Genomic DNA, 24,929 nt, shown 5'->3' on the forward strand with positions numbered 1-24,929 from the left:
TGTCTTCTCAGGAAGCAGTTCCACAGACTAACCAGGGAATATGTATTTGTGGCAGCCATTCCTCTCCATCCCACCATGGTCACACAGGCCCCAGGAGCTCAGATTAGTGACGCTCCAGAGTACGGTGTTTCACAGCCCGTCCCATGTGCACACCTGCAGAACGGCCCGCGCTCACGACCCGTCCCCCTTCCTCCTCCTGTTGTATTCGCACGGTTCTTCCCTGAGCAGCGAGTTTCCCTCACCAAGGCAGGGCTGCTGTTTGATTTCCTGCCTGCACAGCATCCCAGGCCACACAGAGGCAGCTCTGTCTATCCCATCGTATCCAGACGCTCTGGACACTCCAGCATTCAGAAGGATACTATGGATACATGAAGGATACTCTTTCTTGTATACCAGATAACTTTTCTGGTATGCCTCAAACTTCTCCCCATCTTTTCTCTGCTCTTCCTTTACTGATTCACCCACAAACACATTGTTCCTTTGTCAGTACCATACAAGCCCGGTTTCCACATTTAACTAAAACACCTCCTTGATGTCAAGTTTGCCGTAGCAGGGCTGTTAGATTTGTTATGATTAAATCACACCCATTTCCACAGATTCCTCTCCAAGCCTGGGCTGCAGAGGTGCATTCAGCCTTCGCAGCCGGTGTAATCCAGCCGCGGAGGGCGGCCGCGCGCCCTGCGCTGCTGCGGGCGCCGCAAGGAAAGAGCACGCGGGGAGAGCAGCGCTTTGCGGCGGGCTGCGGCCGCGCTGGTGCCTCCGGGGCTGCGGGATTATCGCGCGTGTCACGCCGCGGCTCGCGTGGCCTCGCGGGGACGCGGGCACCCACGGTCCCGTTGGTCTCCCGGGAGCGGGGGCTCGGGGGGCCGCAGGGGGACCCCGGACCCGCCGCCCGCAGCGGCTGCTGTCCCCGCGCCCGGCCGCGCTGTCCCCGGCGCTGTCCCCAGCGCGCTGCCCATGCAGGGGGTGCAGCCCCCGCCGGGCGGAGGGAGGGATGCGGGAGGGAAGGCGGGAGGGAAGGAAGGAGGGAGGGAGGAGGGGACCTCCCTATCTGGCGCTATCGCCGCCGCCGCCTCTCACACGCTGCGGGCGGGCGATGCGGCTCCCCGCGTCCCGCTGAGCGAGGCCGCGCTGCACCGCGCCCTGCGCAGGGCCGGGGGGGCCGCCGCGCGCCCCCCCGCAACCAGCCACCTCCTTTCGCTCCTTTTTATTTATTTTTCTTTATTCTTTTTCCCTCCCGCTCACCCCGCCGGACGAGCAGCCGCCCGCAGCCCCCCCATCGCGGGCTGGCCACGCTGATGCGGCCGCTAAGGTAAGCGGGGCTACCGCGGCCTCCCCCCGGGCAGGAGGGAAACATACATATAAATAAATGTAAATAACCCCCCACGCTGCGCCCTTCCCCTCGGCGTGACACGGGGCGCCGCGGGCATGGCCAGGGTGTCCCCAAAACCGGGAGGCCCAGAGGAGCTGGGGACGGGGGTCTCGGTGACCCGAGGTGTGCAGGGAGCGCAGGGAGCCGCAGGGCTCGGGGAGGGACACGGATTTGTTCCCTTCCTCCCAGCGAACCAGCTCCCTCAACCCCAGCAAGGGAAATAATAATAACAATAATAATAGTAATGATGATGGAGGCAGCGGTGCAAAGCAGCAGAACATCGCCCCGAGTCAAGACACTGCAGAGGCACCAGCGCCTGTCAAGGCTTGATGCCACTCAGGGGCCCAAATATCCGATGCGTTTAAGGAAACCGGGTTGTGTTCGCAAGACAGGTGCTTTTTGTTGTGGTGGTGGTTGGGAGGCAGGAGATGAAAGTTTGGTGTTGTTTTGATGTGATTCTTGATTGCTGCCTGTTGGAGTAATTGCATCGCAATTGCTCAGAGGTAGAATCAATTTCCCCAAATTGAGATTTTAATGAGAGCTTGCGAGCTGCTGTTATGTCATGTGGTTTAAGGCGGCGTTGGGTTGCATTTATTTTATAAATTGGATACTTTTGCAAATGGTTTAGGGATAACAGCACCACCCAGCGGGAAGGATTGCCCCGAGCTGCGCTTTATCCGGGCAGGAAGCACATGTGTCCGGCTGGATGTGCAGAAACACCTACTGCAGCCCAGGGTCAGTTGCTGAAATACCCACAGCCGCGACGGAGTCAGGATTTTTTGCTATTGCTTTTCCTCATAAGAAGGAATGTATCAGTCCTAGGAGATATTCAGAAAAACGTTTAAAGTCGCCTGATGGTGCTGTCAGGGTCCTTAGTGTTTTGTCACTGAGAGGACAGGAAAGGTGTCCTGTGATGGATTATATTTCTGTCAGGAATTGACACAAGGGCAAGGAGGTAGGCATGCAGAGAGCTTTTGCCTTAAGGATCTTTCAAGCCCCTCTTCCTTCCTGTGCTCAAGATCCAGATTTGCAAACCCTTGCTGTTACTCCCCATCCTCCCCCTGCAGTTTTCGGCAGAGCCCTGTTACCTTTAAATGAGGAGAGCCCAGAGATGTCCTTAGCTGACCTGTTGGGTTGGAGACGGGGAGAATTAGGCAGCTATGTTTGCACTTTCCCAAGACACAAGCAGTTTTTAAAAGCAGCAGAGAAGGAGTAAGATTGCCCTCCTGTCTCGCTACACAAACTGGTTTCTGTCTCTACTGATAAACATACCCATCTCTGTGATTCTTTTGCGCTGTTTAGTTTCTGGCAGGTTGGATTTATCTGTCCTTTCTCCTGAGCTGGCCTCTGGCCACTCAGACATGCTCTTGGGCACCTCTCAGCCCACGTGGTTTTTAGAAAGAAAGATGATACACCAAGGAGATGTTGCTTGGTACTTACTGCTAAGAGGAGATCGCGCCAAGACGACAGCCCCTTGCAGAGAGCGGATCCCTGTAAGAGGAGGCCCAGCCATTCCTCTGAGCTGCAGGACAAGGATGGCTACGAACTCCCTCACACGAGAGCTGAGCTGCCTCCACCAGGCATCACGAGCAAGCGAAATGGGGAGAGCAGTGAGTGCCACCAGCCAAAAAAGCTGATGCGATAAACTCTATTTCTCTGAAAAGATCCCTGCTTGTTCTGCTTGCTGAGACTGGAGGTTTCCAACATCCCATCTTCCTTGCCCCTTGTTCAACCTGGCTGTTTTTGAGCATTTCGGTGTGACCTTTGTGGCCAACCGTTGGGAGCGGGCACCATAAAGAGAGAACCCAAAGCAGAGCTGCCAACAGCGGCTTCATTTGGGAAAGCTTTTATCAATCACTCTCCGCGGAGGGAAAGTTACAGGCCAAGAAAGCTTTTTCTTCTTCTTCTTTTTTTTTTTTTTTTTATTGCTGTTACAAAGCCGTATTTTATTATCCCTTCGACGCAATGGCCTCTCTTCAAATAGCCAGGTTGGCAAGTCTAATGTTCACAGAGGCAGCTGTGGGCAAGTTCCTTTCGTGCAGCACTGGGCCAGCTTCCCCGCACTTTGCTGCACAGCAGTGGCTCTGCCTCCAAAGCCACTCCATGTCCTCACCTCCCCTGCCCCGTTAGGTTACTGCAAACATTACCTAGGGCACTAAAGAGGACCCTAACAGACACTTTCTCTATCCAGGCTGTGCTGTGGAAGAAGACAGGCTGGTAGGGAAGCTTTTTTAGACACTTACTGAGTAACTTTAAGGCACACAACAGCATGCAGGAGCATAAAGCTGGTATCTGACAGCTACGGGAGAGTTTCTGCTCGTGCTATCAGCAGGGAAAACTGCAAAATAGTAGACAATTCAATGATGAGTAAAAGGAAGGTCTTTAAAATGAGCTACAATGTTTTCCACCATCATGGACGTGAGGTGCGGCTGTTCCTGCAGAAAGATGAGCGATTTTTTTCTTCTTTTTAAGAAGTTTTTTCTTTAACACAGGAATCTGTCAGATCACAGGTGTTTTCTTCCATGAGCATTTTGGAATCCCTTGTCAGACCTCCCGTGAGAATAATCTAGAGTTTTCTACTCCAAACAGCAAGTGTTTTTCCTTTCTTCCTTCTTTAAGGAGTGGTCTGCTTTTTCCTGTTTAAACCAAACACTAATATAAATCATTGCAGCACATTTCAAGATTATCCTCCTGCACTGGTAATCACCATTAATCTGGCCGGGCTGGTTCATCTAAACTCTCCTTCCTGAGGAGCATCAAATACAGATGACCACTGCTAAAATCAGTTCTTCGTTTTAGCAGGACAGCTTTGGCAGGACCTGCTTTTGTTAGGCTTTGCTTGGACATACAGCGGTGATCGCTCATCAGATTTATAGCTGGACACAACAGCTAAGCAAAACAGCAGAATGAGCAATGTCAACAACAAGGAGCAAATATCTGCTAATCTGAGATCCAGTGTGCTGCTTGGTGTTTTCTAACCAGTTTTGAACTAGGCTCAGCAAGCAGACTACTTTTTTTCTGACTTCTAGTATTCAGAATATTAAAAACAGGCACCAAGATTATTCACTGGTGGAAACTCTGTAGCGCAAAGTGAATCAGGACAGGTGGTAGACACAGCCTCTCTCACCTTAACTGGTTTTGCACCAGCACCTAAACTCTGGGTTTCACAGGCATCTTCTGGTGTCTGTGGAACAGTGATTATATTTTCAAGCTCCATCAGTAACAACAGCAGTCCCATGTTAAATGGCATTTTATGAGCTGAAGCAGCACTGTGCATTGATTGCTGCATTCACTCCAGAGTTGCTCTTCAAGGCTGATCCTCCATCCAGAAAAGCCAAGGTGCTCTTGGCCATGCCTTATGCGGGAAGGCAGTTTTGCCCTCATAAACGTTTCTAAATATCATACAGGGCTTTGCAAACATGCCTTAACTAAATTCCCTACCCCGCTGCATGGCAGATGGGCGCTGCCTCATTCTTTTTACTGTGGGGACACTGAGGCAGAGAAGGCAAAGTTGCTTTCTCGAGATGTGTGGAGGTAGCTGCATGAAGAGTCGCCAGGCAGAAAGTTCATGGGAGAGTCAGGAGTAGACCTTGGAGTTCCTCTAACTGCTAGTTACAGTCCTCATAAATACCTGTATTTACTATTTTAGCCTTATAATTATAGGTACTGAATAAATTCCATTAGGGAGGCTGTAAGGGAAGGTATCATCTCTAAACAGTACGGTTCAAATTAGATACATTCACTGGCCTCACTGAAGCCCACAGCCATGCACGATGTGACACCGGGTGCTGGCAAATATTCAGAAAAGTAAAGTTCAGACAACTGCTCCCTGTTGAATTTCCTCCGGGAACTGTGCCCTTTCTGCTCATCCCGCAAATACCTTGGAGAATCGCATCGGTGAACACTGCCCGATTTCTGCTTATTGGGCACCTGGAAACCCAGGAGCACAGGGCCCTTCCGTAAGGACTTCCAAGAGGAGGATCAATGTGCAGCGGATGGCGGCGGTGCCTTTGCCCCTGCGCGTCCCCGCCGAGGTGTCTGCACGGGGTGGCGGGTGCTTTTGCAGGGCTGCTTGCAAAGAGCCTCAGGCTCCTTCGTGCTGAAAGGCACTGCCTAAAAGGAGGGAAAAAACAAGGGGAAAAGCAGCCACCACTTCACTTCGTTCCACATTTCACAGCCTGGACATCTCCCACAGGCCAAGCAGAGATCCTGAAGTCTGGGGTGATTCGATACTCCAGGTCTTCGATTCAGCTAATTCACAGAAAAGCGAAGGTGATTTGTAAAATGTGGAATGGGGAGCAGGGTTTCAGAAACACACCTTATTTGGGGCCTTTTCCTGCTCCGCCGTTACAGTTTGGACACATCTGTTGTTTTCTCCAGCGAAATCCTCTGCTTTGATCAGTGCCAAGAACAGCAGTCCCATTTGCAATGCATGATGCAACGGAGCAAAACTGAGGAGAAATTTTTACGAACTAGAGCCAGTGTCATCAGATTGTTGCCTTATGGCAGCACAGATTTCCCTAAAGCAAAGGCAGAAGCTTCCCAAGGGTCTTTTTTTTTTTCAGGGGAAAGAAAATAATAATAAAAAAGAATCTTTAACTGGATTCCAGTCTCACATCGGAATGTGCAAGTTTGCCACCACACAGCAATGCCCAAGTGGAGCTTTAGGTTGAGCAATCAAACCAGCCTTACAGCAGCTATTTAGCACCTGCCTTTTAAAAGTTAGTAATTCCACCGTTAAGCAAGTTAAAAAATAAACAGATCATGCTGCATGTCATCAGCCCAGGAAACGGCCGAAGTGAGATATTTGTCTCTGAAGTGAAAGCAAAGCTCACGCTGCAGAAAGGTGAGAGCAAGAGGAGGGTTCGGGGGGCTACAAGCCCTTTCCCCTGCCAAGACTCTTCCCAGCTCCTGGTCCGCTCCCTCCCCGCCAGGCTCCTTCCAGCTCTGCCCACACGTCCCATGAGCGAGGAGCTCTTCTTGGGTGGTAGCACAGCTGGCAGGGTTGGACATTCTTGCCCCTGTTTGACATCCCCCACGAAGAGGAGCTCGGGGTAGGCGTTCCTCCCACGCGGCCCTCGCTGCAGGTCTGGATCCCGCCTGGCAGCTTTCATCTCCCGCCCGGCTCTGCCCCGGCTGGCAGCTCTGCCGCAGCAAGACTGGCTTTACTGGACATCCTCTGACTGCAGGGGGATCGGCACCGAGACACAGCGCCCGTCAAGCACACAAGGCTCCAAATACTTTGCATCCCATATGGATCCCATGTGGAAAAGCTTCATTTTAATTCCAGCCTGGACAAAACCCTGGTGCGCTGCCATTTGGAGGCAAAGGGGGCTCAAACCCCACAAGGAGAACCAGAGCAGTGATACCAGACCTGAGATACCCTCTCAGATATTCATGCCCATCTCATCTTCCTTACCTCATCCTCCACGAGGAGTCTGTTGTAGCTGGATCACAGAGTCAATCCATCACAAGGAGGAGATCACAGTAGCTTCTTGGAGACTTTAAGTTAGCATCCCTTCAAAAAATATCCGTAAGGGTGTTAGTGAGGGGGAAGAACCGAGAATTTCCAAGGGCAACTGGAGGCCGAGGCAAGGAACATCTCCTAAGATGTAGGAGAAAAGACCCTTTGCTAAAGAGCAATTACAGAGCTGGGAGAACGGCTGGGATAAAAAAAAAAAAAGCATCTTTTTCATTCTCTATATAAGATCCCCAAGAGGGAGGAGATGAAACATCAGGATGGCAGGAGGGCCCTGAATCAAAGGAGGGCTAATGATCTAAAACAGGGAAGTTAAAGCACATTAATTAAAGCATATTATACCCATGGGCACTTGAAAATGAAGTTGTCTTAGTTCATGGTGACTAAATCCTCCTTTAAGGGACGTTTTAAAGAGCCCTAGGTGCTGCTGGTCCTTCAGCGGGCAAGCAGCTGGATTCAGTGGTCTCCAGTCGTTCCTGTCTGTAGGTCTAGTGATTCCTGTCTATGGGAGCTGCTGCCTCTGAGTCATCCGGGCTTATTCCAGGGCAGCCAGCGCAGGTGTGCGGGAATGACCTGGAGTGGGTTGGGAAACGCGCGCAGCCTGCATGGAGCAGGGAGCTCGTCGCCGCAGGAGGCGGCAGGCAGAGCCCGGGCCCGGTGCCAGGAGCTCCTGCCCCAGCTCTCCGAAGTCCTCCTGCCCCAGTGCCCCCGGCTGGTGGAGAGGCCGTGATCCCTTTGCCCCACGGGGGGAGACAAGCCCGTTAGATCCCACCCTGAGCTCCCACCGCTGAGGAGGGACCCCGCCGTGCCGAGCGAGCGCAGCGAGAGCCGCGGTCCCCTCTTCCCACGGGGATCGCCCCTTTCCACGGGGATCGCCCCTTCCTTCCCACGGGAGTCCCCTCTTCCCACGGGGGTCCCCTCTTCCCACGCGGGTCCCCTCTTCCCACGGGGGTCCTGCCTGCACCGGCCCCGGGGGGGCGGTGAGAGCGGCGGGGCGGCCCCGGGGGCGGGAGCCGCGAGGAGGAGGAGGCGCCCGCGGAGCACGTCGGCATTGGAAGGTGGCCGGGATGATTGATGGTTGGGGCTGTTTTGCAATGGGAGGGGAAGGCGAGGAGGAGGAGGAGACGTCCGTGTAATCCGGCAGTGCAGAGGCCACCGAGCCCGGCAGCCGGGGCCGCCTGTCCCTGCCCTGCGCAGCGCGGCGCTCCGCGCAGCCACGCGCGGCTTCTGAGGTTTTTTTTCCTTCTTCCTTTCAATTGATTTATTTTTTTTCTTTTGTTTTCTCTCTTCCTCTCTTCCCTTCTCCTTTTTTTTTTCTTTCTTTTTTTTTTTTTTTTTAAACTCTTCTTCCAGGGAGAGGATAGTGGTTAAAGCTCGAGCTGGATGGATGGGTATGGGGAGAGGGGCAGGATCCACAGCCCTGGGACTTTTCCAAATCCTCCCTGTCTTTCTCTGCATCTCCCCTTCAGGTAAGGAACAGCCTCTTGTTTTGAAGATTTTATTTTCTCCCCGCCTCCCTGTATTTCTCGCAGCCCTCGGATCTGCTACCCCTGTCCGTGGGCCTCTTTCTCTCTCGCTCTCTCTGCAGCAGCTCGCCACATGTTTAAAACAAGCGAGGAGGGGGCTGGTTTGCGTGTCCCCCCTACCCTGGGGATGCCGGCGGGGCTGCGCTGGCCCCGTCGTCTTTGTGTCCCGGGGCGCAGCCGGGGCGGGCGCGAAGCCCCTCTGAGCAGCCCGAGCAGGTTCCGCGCGGCCGCCTTGCCCGGTGCCCGCGGGGGGACGCGGGGGCCGCGCAGCCGGTGTCGCGCGTGGGGGCCGCGGTGTCGCCCGGGGGGTCGGGGTGGCCGAGGGCCGCCGCACGCCCGCGCTCCGACAGCTTTCGCTGTGGTCCTCCCCCGTCTTTTTTTTTTTTTTCCCTTTATTTTCCCTTTTCCTCCTTTTTTTTCCCCTTTTTCCTCGCACCGTTGTTCAGTCGCGGCGCTCGCACGAGCCGGGCTGGGAGATGCTCCGCTGTCAGGAGGGGATAAGCAAATGGCTGGATGGCAACCAAATGGTGCTGCGGGCATCGGAGCGCCGGCAAAGCCCCGTCCCTCTGCCCCCTGCCCGCGCCCCCGCGTCGCTGCCCCCAACATTTATGGTCCCCCCCCCGGCTCGCCCCCCCTCCCCGCCGTCCTATGGCCGGTTTGTTTGTATTGTGTCAGAAAAGGAGAGAATTTCAGAATTACAGCTGAAAACGCCATCTGTTTCCAATGAATCCCCCATAGTTTTTCACAATGTTTTTGGCAGATCTCTGCCTGCAAATTCCTTCAAGCCCTGAGTGCTTGTTTTTGTTGGGGGAGGGGAAACCGAGTCCACAGAGGCGGATTTGTTCCTTCCAAAACTCTCCAGTTTCTTTACCTCTTTTTTTTTTTTTTCATTTGGAGGGGGAAAAAAAAAAAAAAAGAGGGAAAAAGCAGGAGGGCAAAAGAAAAGCCCTAACGCTGAAGTCTTGTGATTTACCTCTTTTGTAAAACTTGCCCTTTATTTTTTTTTAATCGCCTCTGCATTTCTTTTGCATAAACGTAGGTGAAGCTGTCTTGCACACACATGCAGTAAATAGATAAATAAATAAATAAGGCCGTGCCCCTTCCCTCCCCCCGGGCCTTTTTGGTGCTGCTCACACTGAGGTGCTGCGGGGATTGCTCAGCACCGGGCCAGGCTGTGTGCAGAGAAACCCACTTGTGCTCGTGGGTTTTTCTTTCCTTGCTCCGACCCAGTACATGTTGCTTAACTCCCCGTACGGAGCGTTTGCGTTGAAGCGTTGAGGCACGGAGATTTACGGTGCAAGAAAGAACTTGATATGGGACCTGGTTGGCTGCTTTTGTCTGGCTCTGCCTTCAGCAGTCAAATAAGGTGCAAAGAACTGGCAAAACGAGGTGATCCGGAGGCAGCGGGAGGGAGCGGGTGCCAGCGGAGCCCGGGCTCCCCGTGGGGGCCGCTCGGCTCGCGGACCTGAACCCCGACGGGTTGATTTGCTTCGTCCCCTCCATGCACGTGCCCTGGGGCTGGTTCCCTCTCGCGCTGCTTTTCCGCCACATCGACACCTTCGAGGCCCGGCCGGCCGTGCCCCGTCGTGCTTGCGGTGCGGGAAGCAGCCGTGGGCAGAGCAGGGCACTGGGACAGTCCCCATTGGAGCTGGTGGGGCTGGTGGCTGCTCCCGCTGCTGCTCGTGGGTTGGACACTGCTGTGCCAGGGTGCTGGCTGTCTCCGTTGTCCTGCAGATCCCTCTGTACCCAACCAGCAATGGAGAACCCTTGGTGCATTCCCTAGGATTTCAGGCTTGCTCCCTCCCTACGGCTGCTGCTGCGCTATGGCTTTCCCGGCTCTCCTGTGCTGTTGCAGCCCTGTTTCAGATGCGTCTGTTTCCAAAGAGTGGCGTTTTCCACCCAGTCCTGGCTCTGGGGTTTATTCTGGGGAAGGATCCATCCCTCTGGAGCTGCATGGGATTGAGTGGGGAATGGCCCCTGTCTCGGCAGCAGGGAGGGACGTGAGCCCAGCACTGAGCCAATGTGGGGAAGAGGCGCTTGGAGGTTCTTGAAACGCCTTCCGAATGCTCAAATCAGCAGCGTTTCCAGTGCTGGGGGAACATGGGGCAAGGTGGCAGCGAGGGGGGATGGCTGGGGCACCAGCTGTTACTCAGACAGGGAAGGAGGCAGGATTCAACCTGGAAATACTTTGGCTGCCCTGGTTTGCTGTCCATGTGAAGCCAGGCTCTTGGAAGAGGCCGTTCTGGTCACTGCCAGCGAGACCATGAGGGGCTACGAGGAGGTGCGGCTTTTAGTGTGGATGGGGGCACGTGTTGCATTTTCCCCCTCGAAATTGCCTTCTCCAGGTTGCAGGCCCTTGGTTCCTAGCAGTGGGGTTTGCAATGCCAGCATCCGGGTTTCTGGATTGGAACGGATGCGGATTTCCGGCCGCACTGGTACCAGCGCCCACAGGGCAGCCCCAGCACCGTCCTAACGCGGGGGCCGTGCGGGGCTTCACCCCAACCGCTGCCTCCACAGCTCCGTTCGTGGCCACGAGGAGTTCTGTGGTGTCTCCTCCGGCTCCTTAATGGGCAGGGTCCCAGGAGGGCGCTCCGGAGGGCAGCCCTTCTGCAGGCCTCCAGAAGCCTCTGCAACCTGCGTTTGGCCTTGCAAGAAGAGCTCCCATCTCCGGGATATTTATTTCCCTCCCCCGAGCTCTCAGACGGAGCGGGCGTTCGATCGCAGCCCGCAGATTGCTTTGCACTGCAGCGCAGCCCGGCTCACTAAATCACGGCCCCACCAGCTGCGATTCCTGCAGCAAGGGGCAGAATTGAATTAGGCTCAACGGCGAGAGCAGATGCCAGCCCTGGGATGAAGTCATGGGGCTCTCGGTGCTGCGCACGGGCAGCCCTTGCCCATGTGGAGCAGCGGGGCCTTCCAAGGGCGGGTGGATGGTCAGCAGGGTTGTGGAGTCCTGTCTTTCCACTGTAGAGGAGCAGAGGGGAGCTTTGCCATTTAATTCCAGGCAAGGAAAGCTCTCCCGGCACATATGGGGAGTTCCAGGGGTCAGACAGAGCCCCAAGCTTCCCTGGAGTCCCAGATGTTTCCTCCTACCTCGGTTTCCTGTCTTTTCCACCCAGCTGTTGACTTTGGTCCCCAAAGCCCCTAATGATGCTCAAGGGCGTTTTGGTTTTCTCACCCACTTCCTTTTTTCCGGCCGTGTGACGCATTCCAGCCAGCCCTTTCCAAGGTGACAGGGACGTGTGGCGGGGTGTCCCCAGGGCAGACGCAGCCCCTGCGCTTCGCTTGCTCACGGGGATCAGAGAGCACTGAGCTTGCAGGGATGGATGAGGCTGCGGAGCTTAGAACTAAAATTCTCTCAAAACTAAAACTCGAGCCCAGGGGCCCAAGCAATGCGATGCATTTAGAAATAAACATGTGAAAGTCTGTGGCTTTGACAGAGGGACAAGTATCACCGCTGGAGCCAGGGGAGCGGGGTGGGTGGCTGCGGGGTGCACGTGCAGAGCAGGGCTCTGTGGCGGGCTCAGCGCCCAGGGCAAGGGCCGCTGTCCGTCACGAGCCCAGCGGGGGGTCCCCAAAGGGCCAGGCCGGAGGGCGCGGGGTCTGCGTGCGCCTGCGCCAGCCCCCGGCAGCGCCGCTCCCCCGCCCCGCGCTCACATCAACGCCTCCGATGGAGATGCCGCAACTTTTTTTGGCAGGCGTTTAATTGTATAAATTTGCCTCATCCAGATTTATGTGCTCCGGGCGTTTCTCCATCTCCTCATTTTGTGTCTCATTTAGCTCGGTGTTTGAAGGGCTGCAATTTCACAAGCGCACGGTTGGGATGATTATTCCTAGAGGGAATACACACCTGTAAGCAGAAAGCACTTTTCCCTCACTGCTGCCTGCCTCGGCCCGGCCAGGAGGAGGAGGAGGAGGGAGCGGGACCTGCTGCCGCACCTGGAGGGGCCCCGGGGCTGTGGTGGGTGGCGAGTTGAGCCTTCAAACACTCCGCAAAGGCGGGCTGGGAAAAAGGCTGTGCTGCGGAAAGCGGGATGTCTCCACTGGAAAGCCGGGCCTGCCAACCCCAGCCTTGCTGGAGGCTGTGCCGGGCACTGACCGCGGCAGCCTCGTGCAGCGCCGGGGTCGGCGGTTTTCAGAGCAAAGTTGGGGTCAGTCAGAAATTCCCGTTGCTGCTTTGGGTGCAAATGCCCTGAGTATCTCGCTGGCTTTCCAAACTCCCCAAGTGTCAACTGCTGTTCTCCAAGCAGTGGCTCCAGCGGCTTGGGCTCAGAGCGCCATCGTCGCTCAGCCCAGCTCTGGTGAGCCTGGAGCAGCAATCCCAGCACCGCTTCCCTAGGCCGGGACGGTTGCAAGGAGACACGGGCAACCCTGCAGAGCACGCTGGGCCCACGGAAAGCTGATTGCAGAGGCCAAAAGCCGACTAAGTGACCAGACTCTTCTGCCGCGTCCCACCTCTCAGCAAGGAGGACAAAGGGGGCTTGTCCCTGGCAGGTCCTCCAGGTGCTTTAGTGATCAGGGCAGGTTGAAAAGGGAAAGCTCCCTCTGTGTCCCTCTTTTGACATAAGGAAACTGGAGAAAGCCTTTCCGCAGCCGCCTCCCGAGCGGGCCAAGGACTGGGTTAATGGAGAGAGACTGCACAGACTCAAGTGAGTGCTCAGACAGGCACCACCGTGCATGTAGAGTAACCCAACCAGCCTGCCCTTCTCCTGTGCTTAATGCGTCTGCTGCGTTTGCCAGTAGAAGAGTGCAAAATCCAGCCCAGGGGATGGAGGGCGGCCCTGTCGGAGCAAACCTCTCCTCACACGCCCTTGCAAAATAGGAGCCCCAGCGCTTTAAGAGAGGCAGGTTTGTTTTTCCCCTTCAGTTCCCTCCTCCCGTCCTCCTTCCCCCACTTCAGTGCAACTGAAACCTGATCTAATCCCTTTGCACATGGGTAATTTATTGGTCTATTGGGCTTTTCTTGATGGCAAATTGCATTGTCTTTCTTCCTGGGTTGAGGCTTTGGAGCAGTTCGCTGCATTCCTGCAGCTCTTTTCTCAGGGCTGCTCTTTCACACCCCCTCTGAGCCCAGTCAAATCAGTTTTATTGGGCCTCTTTGTTATGCAAACAAGGCAATAATAATCAGGCTATTATTCTGCAAGATCGTGCTTGATTAACAGTTCAAAGGAGGTCCCCGGAGGAGCCCAGCTTTGCCGCGCTGCACAAATCCTTTCACGCCGCCCGGGTCAGACGGCCACTGGGCTCTCCCTCGCCGCATGGTTCCCTGGGCCTCCTCCTGCCGCAGGAGCCGGCCGCGCTCCGGGCTGTCCCGTGCCATCCCGTCCCGCCGCGCCGATGGGACGGCCCCGCAGGAGCGGCGCTCAGCGGCTCGTTGCTCCCTGCAGCGTGGCCCAGCGGCCGCTTGGCCCAGGCCACGCTGGCCCTGAGCGAGGCCGCGGTGCGCGTCCGGCCAGCCGTGCCGCGCGGTGCCCGCGCCGCGCAGGTGTTCACGCAGCGCGTTGTTCTGGGCTGCTCCGTGTTTGGGCCAGCTCTTCCCTCCCGTGTGCGGAGCGCGTGTGCCCACGCGCGAGCGCTGCCTCCCCTGCTGCCGCTTCCTGCCGCTGCCGCCGCTTTGCTCGTCTCAACTTCCCCGCTGCGACGGGCATCGCTGCAGAGCGGTGCTGGAGGGGACGGGGTTGGTGCACAGGGTTCAGGTAGCTAATCCACTCCATTTCTGCTCCGGACTCCTGACAATCCTGGTGGAATGGATCCCATCAGGGAATTTTGCAGGGAGCAATGTGAGTTTTAACTCTTTTTCCACTCGCTCTTGCACTACTGGTGACCCAGGGGCTGAACAGCCCTAATTTCCTTAAAGTTGGTTGAAGTTGCTGGTATTTAGCGCCTTGGAGAATCGTGTCTTTCCTATTGAGGTGTGAGCATAAATATGTTTATTTAGATTACTTAAATAAATATGTGTTTAGGGGCCTAAGTCTAGGTGCTCAGATCTGAGGCCAAAGGTAATTACATTTTACTGGGTTCTCAGAAAAAAATCTTTTACTGCGTGTGTTAAGACTCGCACATCTACACTTCAATCCATATATTTGGAAAGACACAGGATGATGTATTTGCATCACATGTGGGTGATGAAATACTTTCCAGCCCGCTAGTAACCAAGAGGATATTAAACAACATCTTTTAGTAGTGAACATTTTAAAATTAACAAGTCTGGTTAACATGCACCCAAGAGTCTTAAAAGAATTGGCTGAAGGGAGCTTTGGCTTACTGAAACTAATTTCCAGTAATTCTTATTACTAGAGAAATTACAGAGGAACAGAGGAACTGTTGATTCTGTGCTAGTTTTCTGAAAGAGCAAGATTGGGGTAAGAGTAATCCAGGTAACCTGACGCCAGTGCGGAGAAAAATAGGGTGCACTGATAAGGAATTAAAAGGCTAGTAGTATATAATTAAAAGCAATCAACATAGCTGAAAAGTAAGTCTCGTCACACAGAGCTGATTTCATTATTTGAGGTTAGCCTTTTGGCTGTAAAAGCTCAATGCGCTCATGTAATACGTTTGACCATTCAATTTAACGGCACGTAATGAAAAAGCGTTTGGGTACCAGGGGTGTGAGTGTGCAGAAGGGCTGAGAAGGTGGTGACTGACGCATGGCCACAAAGGACTGTCCAGTGGCGATGTTTTGCGAGAGGTTTCATGGGCAATGGGAGTAAACTTGGTGAACTTAGTCCCTTGGGGAAATTAGTGCTGATAAAATGCAGAGCTAACGAACACGTGAGCCAGTGGGTCGGCAAGGGCTGCCCATGAGAGATGGAGCCCAGGGCCCAATGTAGGCCAGAAGCTGTTGAGAAGGTTGTTGCGTTACAGCAAAGAGCAGGTTGGCAGCGAGCAGGGCGACCAGTGCTGCCCGGGCTTTGCAAAGGAGGCTGAAAACCTGAAGTGGGGGCAGGAAGGCAGCAGTATTGATTGTAGGGCTGGGCAAACACCTTCCAGTGAGGACTTAAAAGTGCAAACCGTTTAGCTTATCTAAAGGATTGACAAGTGACTTGATTGCAGTGTGTAAATATCTTTGAGGGAAACACACTGGTTACTAACGGACTTTTTTACTGCTTTGGAGAAAATCACTGGTTCTTTTTATGCCCTTGCAGTGAGTCAGATAAAACCCCTGTCAGATTGCAGGCCCACGTTTGGTGCAGGCGATAAGCCCTCCAACCTGGAGGAAGTGGTTGGTGACTTTCCAGTGTGAGCCGTCCTGCTAGAACAGACACTTAACAAGCACAGGTCACTAAGGGTCTATCGACCCGGCAAAATTAATGTTTTTCTTCTGGTCTTAAGCTTTCCCAAACTGTTGGTCTCCAGAAATCAGTGCAGGGCGGCTGCTGCGACACACCATGACTCTCTGTGTCCCTCTCTTAGGTCTGTCCATGCTGTGCTGGGACCCAAGGTTGCTTGAAGGAGGAAGGTGAAGACGAGGAGGCTGGGGGTGCTTAGACTAGGTAGCAGTGAAGCCGCCAGTGAGAGATCGTGGGGTATCCCCGGGGCGAAGGGCTGTTGCCTATGGACAAGGGTGCTGGTGGCACCCAGGCCCCGGCTCATTCCCCAGAGGACAGGCTGGCCCTGGGCTGTGAGAGGTTTTTGTTGCCGTGCTAAGTCATCCATGCTCGAAAACAGATCCATTGTGAGGAGATGGAAAATAGATTACGTGAAATTGAATAAACATCGTCCCCTGGCGCGGGTACAGATGCGCGTGTGCTGTGGCGCCGAAGCCGCTGCCAGCGGGGCCGAGAGGAGAAGTCGAGGAGCAGGGGGAGAGGGTCCTGGCTGCCGCCCATCCGCGCGATTCCCGGCCCTCCGGCCCGGCAGAGCCGTTGTGCCGTGGCCGGTTCCTATTGGGGCCACCCGGCTGGCGCGTGAGTCACGCAGGGGCTGGCGCGAGCCCGGTCGGGCACAATCGCCGCACCGAGCGGTGCGGCCGGCACCAGCGAGGCCCACGCGGGGTTGGTCCCTGCGCAGAAACACGGCCGTGGTGAGGGAGAGGACAGGAGGGGACGGCACCTCTTGCGAGCGCAGAGCACGGCGTTTTTCCAAACCCTACGGAAAGGGTCGGAGCGGAGGAAAGGTGAGGCGAGCGGCCGGGAAGGGCACATGCCCGTGTGCCCGCGCGCACCCGGGCGCTGCGCGTGCGGCCGCCCCGGCACCTGGCTTTTGAAATCTGGCCTTATATGGGGCCCTGAGCACAACGGCACGGGGCCGCGTGCCAAAAGCAGCGCGATAACATCTTTAAGAAGAACGCTCCCCCCTGGGAAGGGAAGAGATGGGCTCTCCTGCCATCCCTTTTTCTTTTTTTTTTAAATTTAAGTTAGTACCTTATAAAGTCATGAGCTCGCCGCTGGCCGCATGGGCCGCGCTCGGTGTTGAGCGCTGGCGGTGGGTGATGCAGCCCCGGGGCTCGCAGGCCGCCGTGTCCCTGTGCCCTTGCCCGTGCCCGCGGTTGTTCCACAGTGCTTTGGTGTCTCACCAGGAACGCTGTCACTCGGAGGCAGCGGGAGAACCTTCCTCCACAGCAGGTGGACACGGAGCCCGCTCCGTCTGGAGCACATGTTGCCCCGACCCATGCCATTCATCTCCTGATCCAAGCGCCTGAAACCTGCCCTAAGGAGCAACATGTTTTTTTTCCTCCTAAAAAATATCAAATCCTACAACACAACTGTCAGGGCGTGCAACCTTGGAGCACCCTTGAACTTTGTTTGAGGTGTAACTACTAAGCGAGCAAGGATCCCGTTGCCTGAACCCGCAGTCGTATGACACAGCAGCAGTAGAGGCAGCCGTGGGCCTTTTGCCCCTGTCCTGGCTTCCTCCCCCCAGCAGGAGGGTCTTGGGGACTTGGCAGAGTTGTCCTTGTGCAGTTTGCCGTCAGCGGGTGTGAGATGGCGTTTCCTTGTGTTCCACCCCGGTGATGCCACATGCCGAGCCCTGCGTGCGCCGCGCCAGCAGTGCGCTTGGCTTGTCACTACGGTGGGGTTACCGGTGCTGGGGCAGGTGTGCGATAGCCCCGTGCGGATGCGACCCAAGTCCTGGCGCTGCTCCGGCTGGAGCACATTGGGGCAGCTCCCTCTCAACGTGCATAGCCCTCCCCGAGCAAGGAGGACTGACCCCAGCGAACGCGGCTTTGCCGTGGGTCCGTAACAGGGCACTCGCCTTGGTATTGCTCACGTAGAAGGGTGGGACACGAGGCACTGCTGCTGCAAACCAGCCACCTGCAGTGGGAGCCCACTGTGGAGCAACGCGTCTTTGGTAGAAACACACTCTCCTGGGGCTGGAAAGGGAGTCAGACGGCATAATAAGTATTGCAAACTTGACTCGCAAACGTAGAAGGCCTAGCAAAGAGCCCAAGTACCGGGCCAAAACCTGCTATCCAGTTACCTCTGGCTCACGACCAGTTAAAGAAGAACACAAAGGCTTTCCACAGTTTCTTGCAGGTTTAATTTGGACACTGCCAGGCCAAAACAAGCCCTATGCTCTCTGCACTGTTGCTAGCATCTGCGTTTATTAAACATGAAATTTAAAACCGTGAAGAACCTGTCACCGTTTCCTATTTGCACTTCACTCCTTTTGGAAAGAGTGGAGACAGGCTGTGTCTTGAAGCAGAACTGCTTAGTGTTTTATAGTCTCGCTCCCCCTTCCTGATTTTCCAGCACTGGCTATGTTTAGTTTCCAGCACTACAAGGGAATGTTTAAAACTAAAACACACTGTTGTCTCTGAAACAATACTGGGGTTTGTAACTTTCTTTTTAAACAAATCTGAAATAATTTTGGCACAAATGCATTGCCAGCCTCCTGCTAAAGAAACTCCAAGACAGGAATGAGACGTGTCCGCCTGCGAGAGGCACCACCAGAGCATCTGGAAATGGTGGCTCTTTTTGCTGCTGTTGTCACGTTTGGGTGTCTGAGCCCAACCAGTTCCCAAGCTCTCTGAGGGGGTTGATTAAGAGGACAGGAAGGAAAACCCCATGAATTTTAAGTGATGTGAGCCCGGGTTCACCCAGCAGGGCTCCAAACTGGCAGCAGCAGAGCAGCGGCTGCGCGATGCTCCGTGAAGGCCATGTGCTTTCACACAGCTGCTTTCAAGTCTGCTCCAGAGAAGCCACACTGCCCTGGGGGACAGACATTGAGGGGTGGGAAAAAAAAATAAAAGCACGTATCCAAATTTTCTTTGCCTTCCTCCAGCTTGCAGCATGCTGCGGGGCCCGGAGGAGCTGGTGGCCGCGCTCTGCAAGCGCGCGCTGGGGAAGGTGGCCGTGAGCACGGGCCCTGCAAGGGATGTCCCCGGCCCAAGCGGACCTGGCTCCGCTCCCGGCTCCCTGCTCCCGAGCAAGGTCGCTGCGAAGGGCAGGGGCGCTCGCTCACTGCCGGGCAGCTCCCGCGGGTGGCTCCGGTCCCTGCACTTTCCGTGGGCAGGTTGTCCGCCCACCCCCGGGGCTGGACAAGGTGCATGGCAGCTGAAGCGAGAGCTTGGCGCTGTGGATGCAGCCTGGTGTGGGGGGTGCATCTCTGGGGGGATGCTTGGGGCCCTAAGCAGGACAAGCGGTTTGTGAAAGCTTCCCGGCTGGGACAGCAAACCCTGCCGTGCGGTAGCCCCTGGGGAGCCCCGGAGAACCCCTGCCCTGCCCAGCAGGCTCTGTAAGAAAGCAGTATTTTTCCAAGCTCATGGTATCACTCCTGCGCTTTCTGTCTGGCATTTATGCTGGCAAGAGACAGCTAAGCCCTTGCAGGAGCAGCAGGGCTGCCCGGTGCAGTGTCTTGCCCTTGCAGGGCCCAGCGCGCCCGGGGCCGGCTCCTTGCTTATCCAGGCATCTCCGGCTTGCAACGGACCTGTCACCGCTGCAGCCGAGCAGGAGGCTGGTTTCTTTGCCTATGCGTCCATTTGACACCTGCATCTCTGTGCTGCTGTCCGAAGTGCAGAGCTGGGGGCGCAGTGCAAGGTGGGTCAGGGCAGAGGTGTCGCGAGCCAGCGTAGTGAGGGAAGAAGGGCTTCTACAAGGGGGAACAAACAGCTATCGGAGAGATGGGTGAAGCTCGTGGAGTCCTTGTCACCAAGCTGGGGGTTGCACCTTCTTTGGGATTTGCTGGGGCAGTGTAGGGCTGCCTTGGGGATATCAGCTCTACCAGATGAGGTGCTTTCCAGCACCTCTGCGAGAAGTTCTCGGCTGTGCTTGTGCGAGGCACAGAGCCTGCTGGAATGTGCACCGTGACCCTGCGCATCACGGAATGCCCGGCTGGGCTTCCTCGTGCTTGCTTGGATGAAAGGGAGGCTGCACACATTTTTGCCGTGGTAGAATTCAGTCTGAACACAGTGCACAGTAATTCATACGGGAGTTTTTGTTGTTGTTTTGAGGTTTTTTTTTTTTTTTTTGGTAACATTTTGCATGTCAAGCCTGCAGAAGGCATTAAAAACCCCATTGCATCCCCCACCACCACCACCACTAATGACCCTACCTTATCCCAGCTAATGAATACATCCCATTCTTCCCCATCCTACTTTTCCCTCGGACGATTCATCTAAAGACTGGGCGTTCTTTCCCTTCTGGACTTAAAGTGAGGCAGATCTTGCCGATTACTTCAGCTTTGATGCATGAGAGTTGGGTCATGTGAGAGGGTCACGTCTGGTGACTGAGCCCCCATCACGTGGTTGGGTCAGTGTCATGAGCTGGGGTTGAAGGAAGAAGATGCAGCTTTTTGCTAGGCCTAAAGCTGGATCCCCACGTGCAGGGGATACCAGCCAGGAGAGGGGACCTGAGTATTGATCACCTTGTGTTTTCTCTTCCCTCCTGCTCTCCCTTCCCACAGTGACGTCTCCATGCAACATCCTCAAGTGCAACTCTGAATACCTGGCGGCCACCTCTGGCTCTCACCACCCGGGCACGGAGGAGGTGCCCGAGTTCTGCACGGCGCTGCGCGCCTACGCGCACTGCACCCGCAGCACGGCCCGCACGTGCAGGGGCGACCTGGCCTACCACTCCGCCGTTCATGGCATAGACGATCTCATGGTGCAGCACAACTGCTCGAAGGATGGCCCCACTTCCAGCCCCGGCTCCGGACGTTACCCCCTGGGGATAGCCAGGAGCGCTCCGACAGCCCCGAAATCTGCCACTACGAGAAGAGCTTTCACAAGCACTCGGCCACCCCGAACTATACTCACTGTGGGCTCTTTGGGGACCCCCACCTCAGGACTTTCACAGACAGCTTCCAGACCTGCAAGGTGCAAGGGCTTGGCCGCTCATAGACAATAACTACCTGAACGTCCAAGTCACCAACACGCCGGTGCTGCCTGGCTCCACAGCCACCGCGACGAGCAAGGTGAGGGGGGCCCTGTGGGCAGAGGTGGTCAGGGGAGAAGGAAGATAAGTAACATAATCTTCTCCCTGAGGAAGATAAGATGGGGTGGGAGCCTCCCTGAATTCGTGAGTGGCCTTAGGCCTCAGACACCTGTCCTCTCTCCCCTCCCTCTGCTCTCAGCTTTGTTTTCCTTTTAAACAACCTGTGTTTCTTCCTGAGGCCCCTTCATGGCTAGCAGGCTGAGATGGTGTAGTTTAGGGGACAGTCATGGCCAAAGGGGTGGAGGCCTGACCTGGAGGCCCTAGACAGCTGTGAAGAGATAGACCAGCACTGAGGGCAGCAACTTCTGGAGGACAAACCCCAGTCTCATGTCTCATATCCCTTTTTTAATACGTAGGAGCCAGAGGGCACCTGCACTTGTTGTCTCCCCTATCACCTGATCTCACTGTCCATGTCCCTTCCTGCCCCTGTTGTGCTACCCCTCTGTTGGGCGGTGGGTGAAGCCCTCTGAGTCCTTCAAAGCAGGAGAGCCCTGTCTGGAGCAGAGAGGGCAAGAGAGTGCAACAGGCCAACACAAGGAATGGCTCGAAGCCTGTTGCAGTTGCTGCTCGTTTAAAGGAGATGTTGCTGCACCTTGGCATTGGAGAGCCACATGTGGGGAGAAAAGCCTCAAGTTCTACACATTGCCAGCGCAGGGACAGTGATGGCTGTTGGCTTCAGGGCATGCACATCAGCTGGGGCAGTGTGAGGAGCTGGGCCTCCTTGCCAAGCCCATCTTCTGATGGAGTTTTGCATTTTACCTATAAATGCTGTGAAACAGGGAGCCCCAAAACATCCTGGCACTACTGAGGTCCGAGGACAAATTCAGCTCTAGCTGTGAGCTTCTCAGTGCAAGGTGGAACAAGCATTTTGGTTTTGACCTGTCCCTAATAACCTCCTTAAGGAATACTTATGGTAGCTCTCAACAACTTTGCATCTTCCAAATGGCATTAAATCCTGTTGGAGCCTTGCAAGGTTGATAGGTTGGGGGACTGAAGATCCCAGGGGTCAGGGATTTCCATGTTAGATCACAGGATGATCACTATCTTATGTGAGTCTCTTCCCTCTTTGTGGGCGTGTGGTGAGGAGGGATTAGTCATGGGATCTGCAGCATGAGCTCTGTAAAGAATTACTGGGTAATTCTTTGGCTAGAAGACCATGTGCTGTCGGAAAGGGGAAGAGCCTCTTGGTCCAAGGGGCTCTTCGTGGTTTTGCACAACAGTTTCTGACCTACTGTTTTAACTTCCAGCAAAAGACAGGGCTGTACCTCAGAGGAGGTAGCAGAAGGACAAGTTTGAACTTAGGCTGTAGGTGGGGAATTGTCTTGGGCTCAGCCTTTGCTAGTATCCCTCCACAGGGAGGCATCCACACACAAGCATGAGGAGCAAACAAACACGTGTGAGTGATTCAGATAGACTCTGGCATCTCCTTGGGTCTAAAGGAACAGACCCTGTTTGTCTGTGAGCAGGCTGGAAAGGGGAAAGGGCCAGGATCTTCAGCTCTAAATGCCATGGGAGCTGATGGAGAAGGAAGAGTCCCCAGGAGAGTCAGGACTCATCTTCCTGGCCAGCTGCCAGGCCCTGGAGGCGAGGCAGCCTTATGTGCATAGGCATGTCATGACAAGCTGGTAATTCATGATACTTCACACAAGAGAGGTCTTGTCCTAGGCCACAAGATAAGAGCTCAGATTCAAACCATAGGCTTAGGTTTGATCCTACTTCTGGATCCTGTCTTTATGCAACTTGCCTGCATGGTGTCCTTGCTTCTGTGCTGAGGCAGGATGACCTTGTTCGGGTGCCTAAAAGTTGGGGCCACGTCTTGGGAGGAACCCACTGCTATCAGCTGAAAGCCCTGCTCCTGAAGGGTCTGAGGAGTCCCGCTCCCGTACTCCTTCCCTGCATATTGCTTGGGTTCTCAGCACTGGTTGTAACTCTGTTCCTTTCTTTCCTCCTCCACAGCTCACCATCATTTTCAAGAGCTTCCAGGAGTGCGTGGACCAGAAAGTGTACCAGGCAGAGATGGACGAGCTGCCCGCTGCCTTTGCTGACGGCTCCAAGAATGGCGGAGACAAACATGGAGCCAACAGCCTGAAGATCACTGAGAAGGTCTCGGGCCAGCACATTGAGATCAAGCAAAGTACATTGGCACCACCATCGTGGTGAGGCAGGTGGGCCGGTACCTCACCTTTGCTGTGCGCATGCCAGAGGAGGTGGTGAACGCCGTGGAGGATAGGGACAACCAGGGCCTCTACCTGTGTCTCCGCGGCTGCCCTCTCAACCAACAGATCGATGTCCAGACCTTCCGTTCCCCTCAGGCCACGGAGAGCCGCACCCGTAGGAAGGGGCCCATCCTCCCCGCTGCCCCCGAGGCCTTCAACGTACGAAACGGCCACAGCCAAGTGCAGGGAAAAGCTGCCCGTAGAGGACCTCTACTTCCAGTCCTGCGTCTTCGACCTCCTCACCACGGGGGACGTCAACTTCATGCTGGCTGCTTATTACGCCTTTGAGGATGTGAAGATGCTTCACTCCAACAAGGACAAACTGCACCTCTATGAAAGGACACGGGACCTGGCCCCTGGCAATGCGGCTCCCTCGCGGCGTCCTCGGGCCCTCCTTGCCCTCTGGGCAGCACTGCTGTGTCTGAGTCGGTGGTGGTCAGTGTTGTTGTAGATGTTTACTCCCACGTGCCCTGTAGAGTGGGGAAAGGGGAGCAGGAAGGGATGACATGATGGCAGTGCTGGACAGTGAGAGGTTGGATAGCGGATCCAGCTGGGAGCTAAAGGATTATGCTCAAATCTCAGCACCTCTCTTCAGTGCTAGCCCTTCCCCTTCCCAGTTCTTGCCTGGGAGGAACATGCTGTCCCCAGGACCGGCTAGGAGTTTTTTGCTGGACCATACCTCACACGGCGCTTCCCCACCTCCCCCTCTCCTCCTCCTCCTCCCAGTAGTCTGGATGTCAGGGAGCCCCGGCCTCCCCTTAGTGCTCCCTCGTGGTACTGAAAATGCTCGTGGTGACTGTGACGTTGGCGTTTGTGACCGTGGCTTTGTGTTAGGGGCGCTGTGCCCACGAGGAGGCAGGACGGGGCAGCGGCTGCGGCCCCTTCCGCGGCCCATTTGGCACAGCCGGCTCTTGGGGTGACCCTGCTCCTTTGGTGCTTGGCTGGTGCCGGGCTCTCCAGCCCTGTGGCCGGTGGGCATGAGGCAGCTTCTGGTCACAGAGGGGACGCACTCCCCGAGTCCTGATGGTCACTGCGGTTCGAAGGGCATCTCCTCTTCCAGCCTGTTCCCTGAGCTGGTTTGCTCAGCAGGTTTTATTCCCTGCTGCCTAGTGCTTGCACCCAGACCCACCGAGGACTCCTGGTTGTGACAGGAGAAACCTGGCCAGTATTCAAGCGGTTTCTTCAACTTTTGCCCAGCACTGGAGCAGTTCCTTGTGCCATTTGCTCTTTGCTCCCTTAACCTGGCAGCAGGGAGGCTGGCTGGTGGGGAGAGCTGACCCGCATGTCTCCCAAGCGCCGTGCCAACGGCGGGGCCTATGGCAGGGCCTGCGCCCGGCCTGCGCGCTCTCAAGGGAAGCCCACGAGCCAGCCGGGCCCCGGAGCGGGAGCGTCGCTCCCTGTTTGTTTGCTGCTAGGTCTCTGCTCCTCTCCTAGTCCTGGGGCATGACTTGCTACGCCGTTTCAGACAGTTGCACCTTAAGCCCTGCTGGGCTTGAATCTGAAATGGGGCAATGTTAGAAAGCCAGCCAGGAGACTGGATGCAGCAGAGGACCCCCCCCCCCCACTCCACCCTTTCCCAAAAGCTCCCAAATGTCTGTTCCCTGGCTTGAAACCATCAGTAATCTCCTTCCCCCTCCACGGTGTAGGCTGCCTGTCTCTTCTCCATGCTCCTCTGTGGTTCACCTCAACACTCACTGAACAAGCAGCGAGACCACCATTGGGCTGCATCTTGGAGACCTCTTTGTAGATTTCCCCTCCTTTCCTTAGTGGGAAATTCCCCGAAATCGGCCCCAAACCATGCGGGCAGCTCCTGTTCTCCAGGGTGGTCTCCAGGCATGACGAGACAAGCTATCACCAAAACAGGGGGGACATTTGGCAGTCTGAACTGGTGCCAAGAGGCAGCCTGATGTAAATACTTAACGTGACTATTCAGTGTGTCCTAACAGCTCTAGAGCTCCATTT

General features: G+C 55.5%; 1 protein-coding gene across 1 annotated transcript; it reads left to right on the forward strand.

The window, feature by feature from the left end:
• The first annotated feature begins 1,278 nt into the window (after window positions 1-1,278).
• RGMA (repulsive guidance molecule BMP co-receptor a) lies at window positions 1,279-23,802 on the forward strand. Its single transcript, XM_088537643.1, is given in 8 exon segments — window positions 1,279-1,312; window positions 8,205-8,320; window positions 20,222-20,452; window positions 20,455-20,640; window positions 20,643-20,731; window positions 22,708-22,873; window positions 22,876-23,123; window positions 23,125-23,802. Coding segments are annotated over 8 exon segments (1,344 nt in total). The 5' UTR covers window positions 1,279-1,298; the 3' UTR covers window positions 23,419-23,802.
• The last annotated feature ends 1,127 nt before the right edge of the window (window positions 23,803-24,929 follow it).

The sequence above is a fragment of the Tinamus guttatus genome, unplaced genomic scaffold (genome assembly GCF_059628265.1).
Source record: "Tinamus guttatus ecotype Peru unplaced genomic scaffold, ASM5962826v1 Tinamus_guttatus_pri_ptg000004l, whole genome shotgun sequence".
Taxonomy (NCBI): Eukaryota; Metazoa; Chordata; class Aves; order Tinamiformes; family Tinamidae; genus Tinamus; species Tinamus guttatus.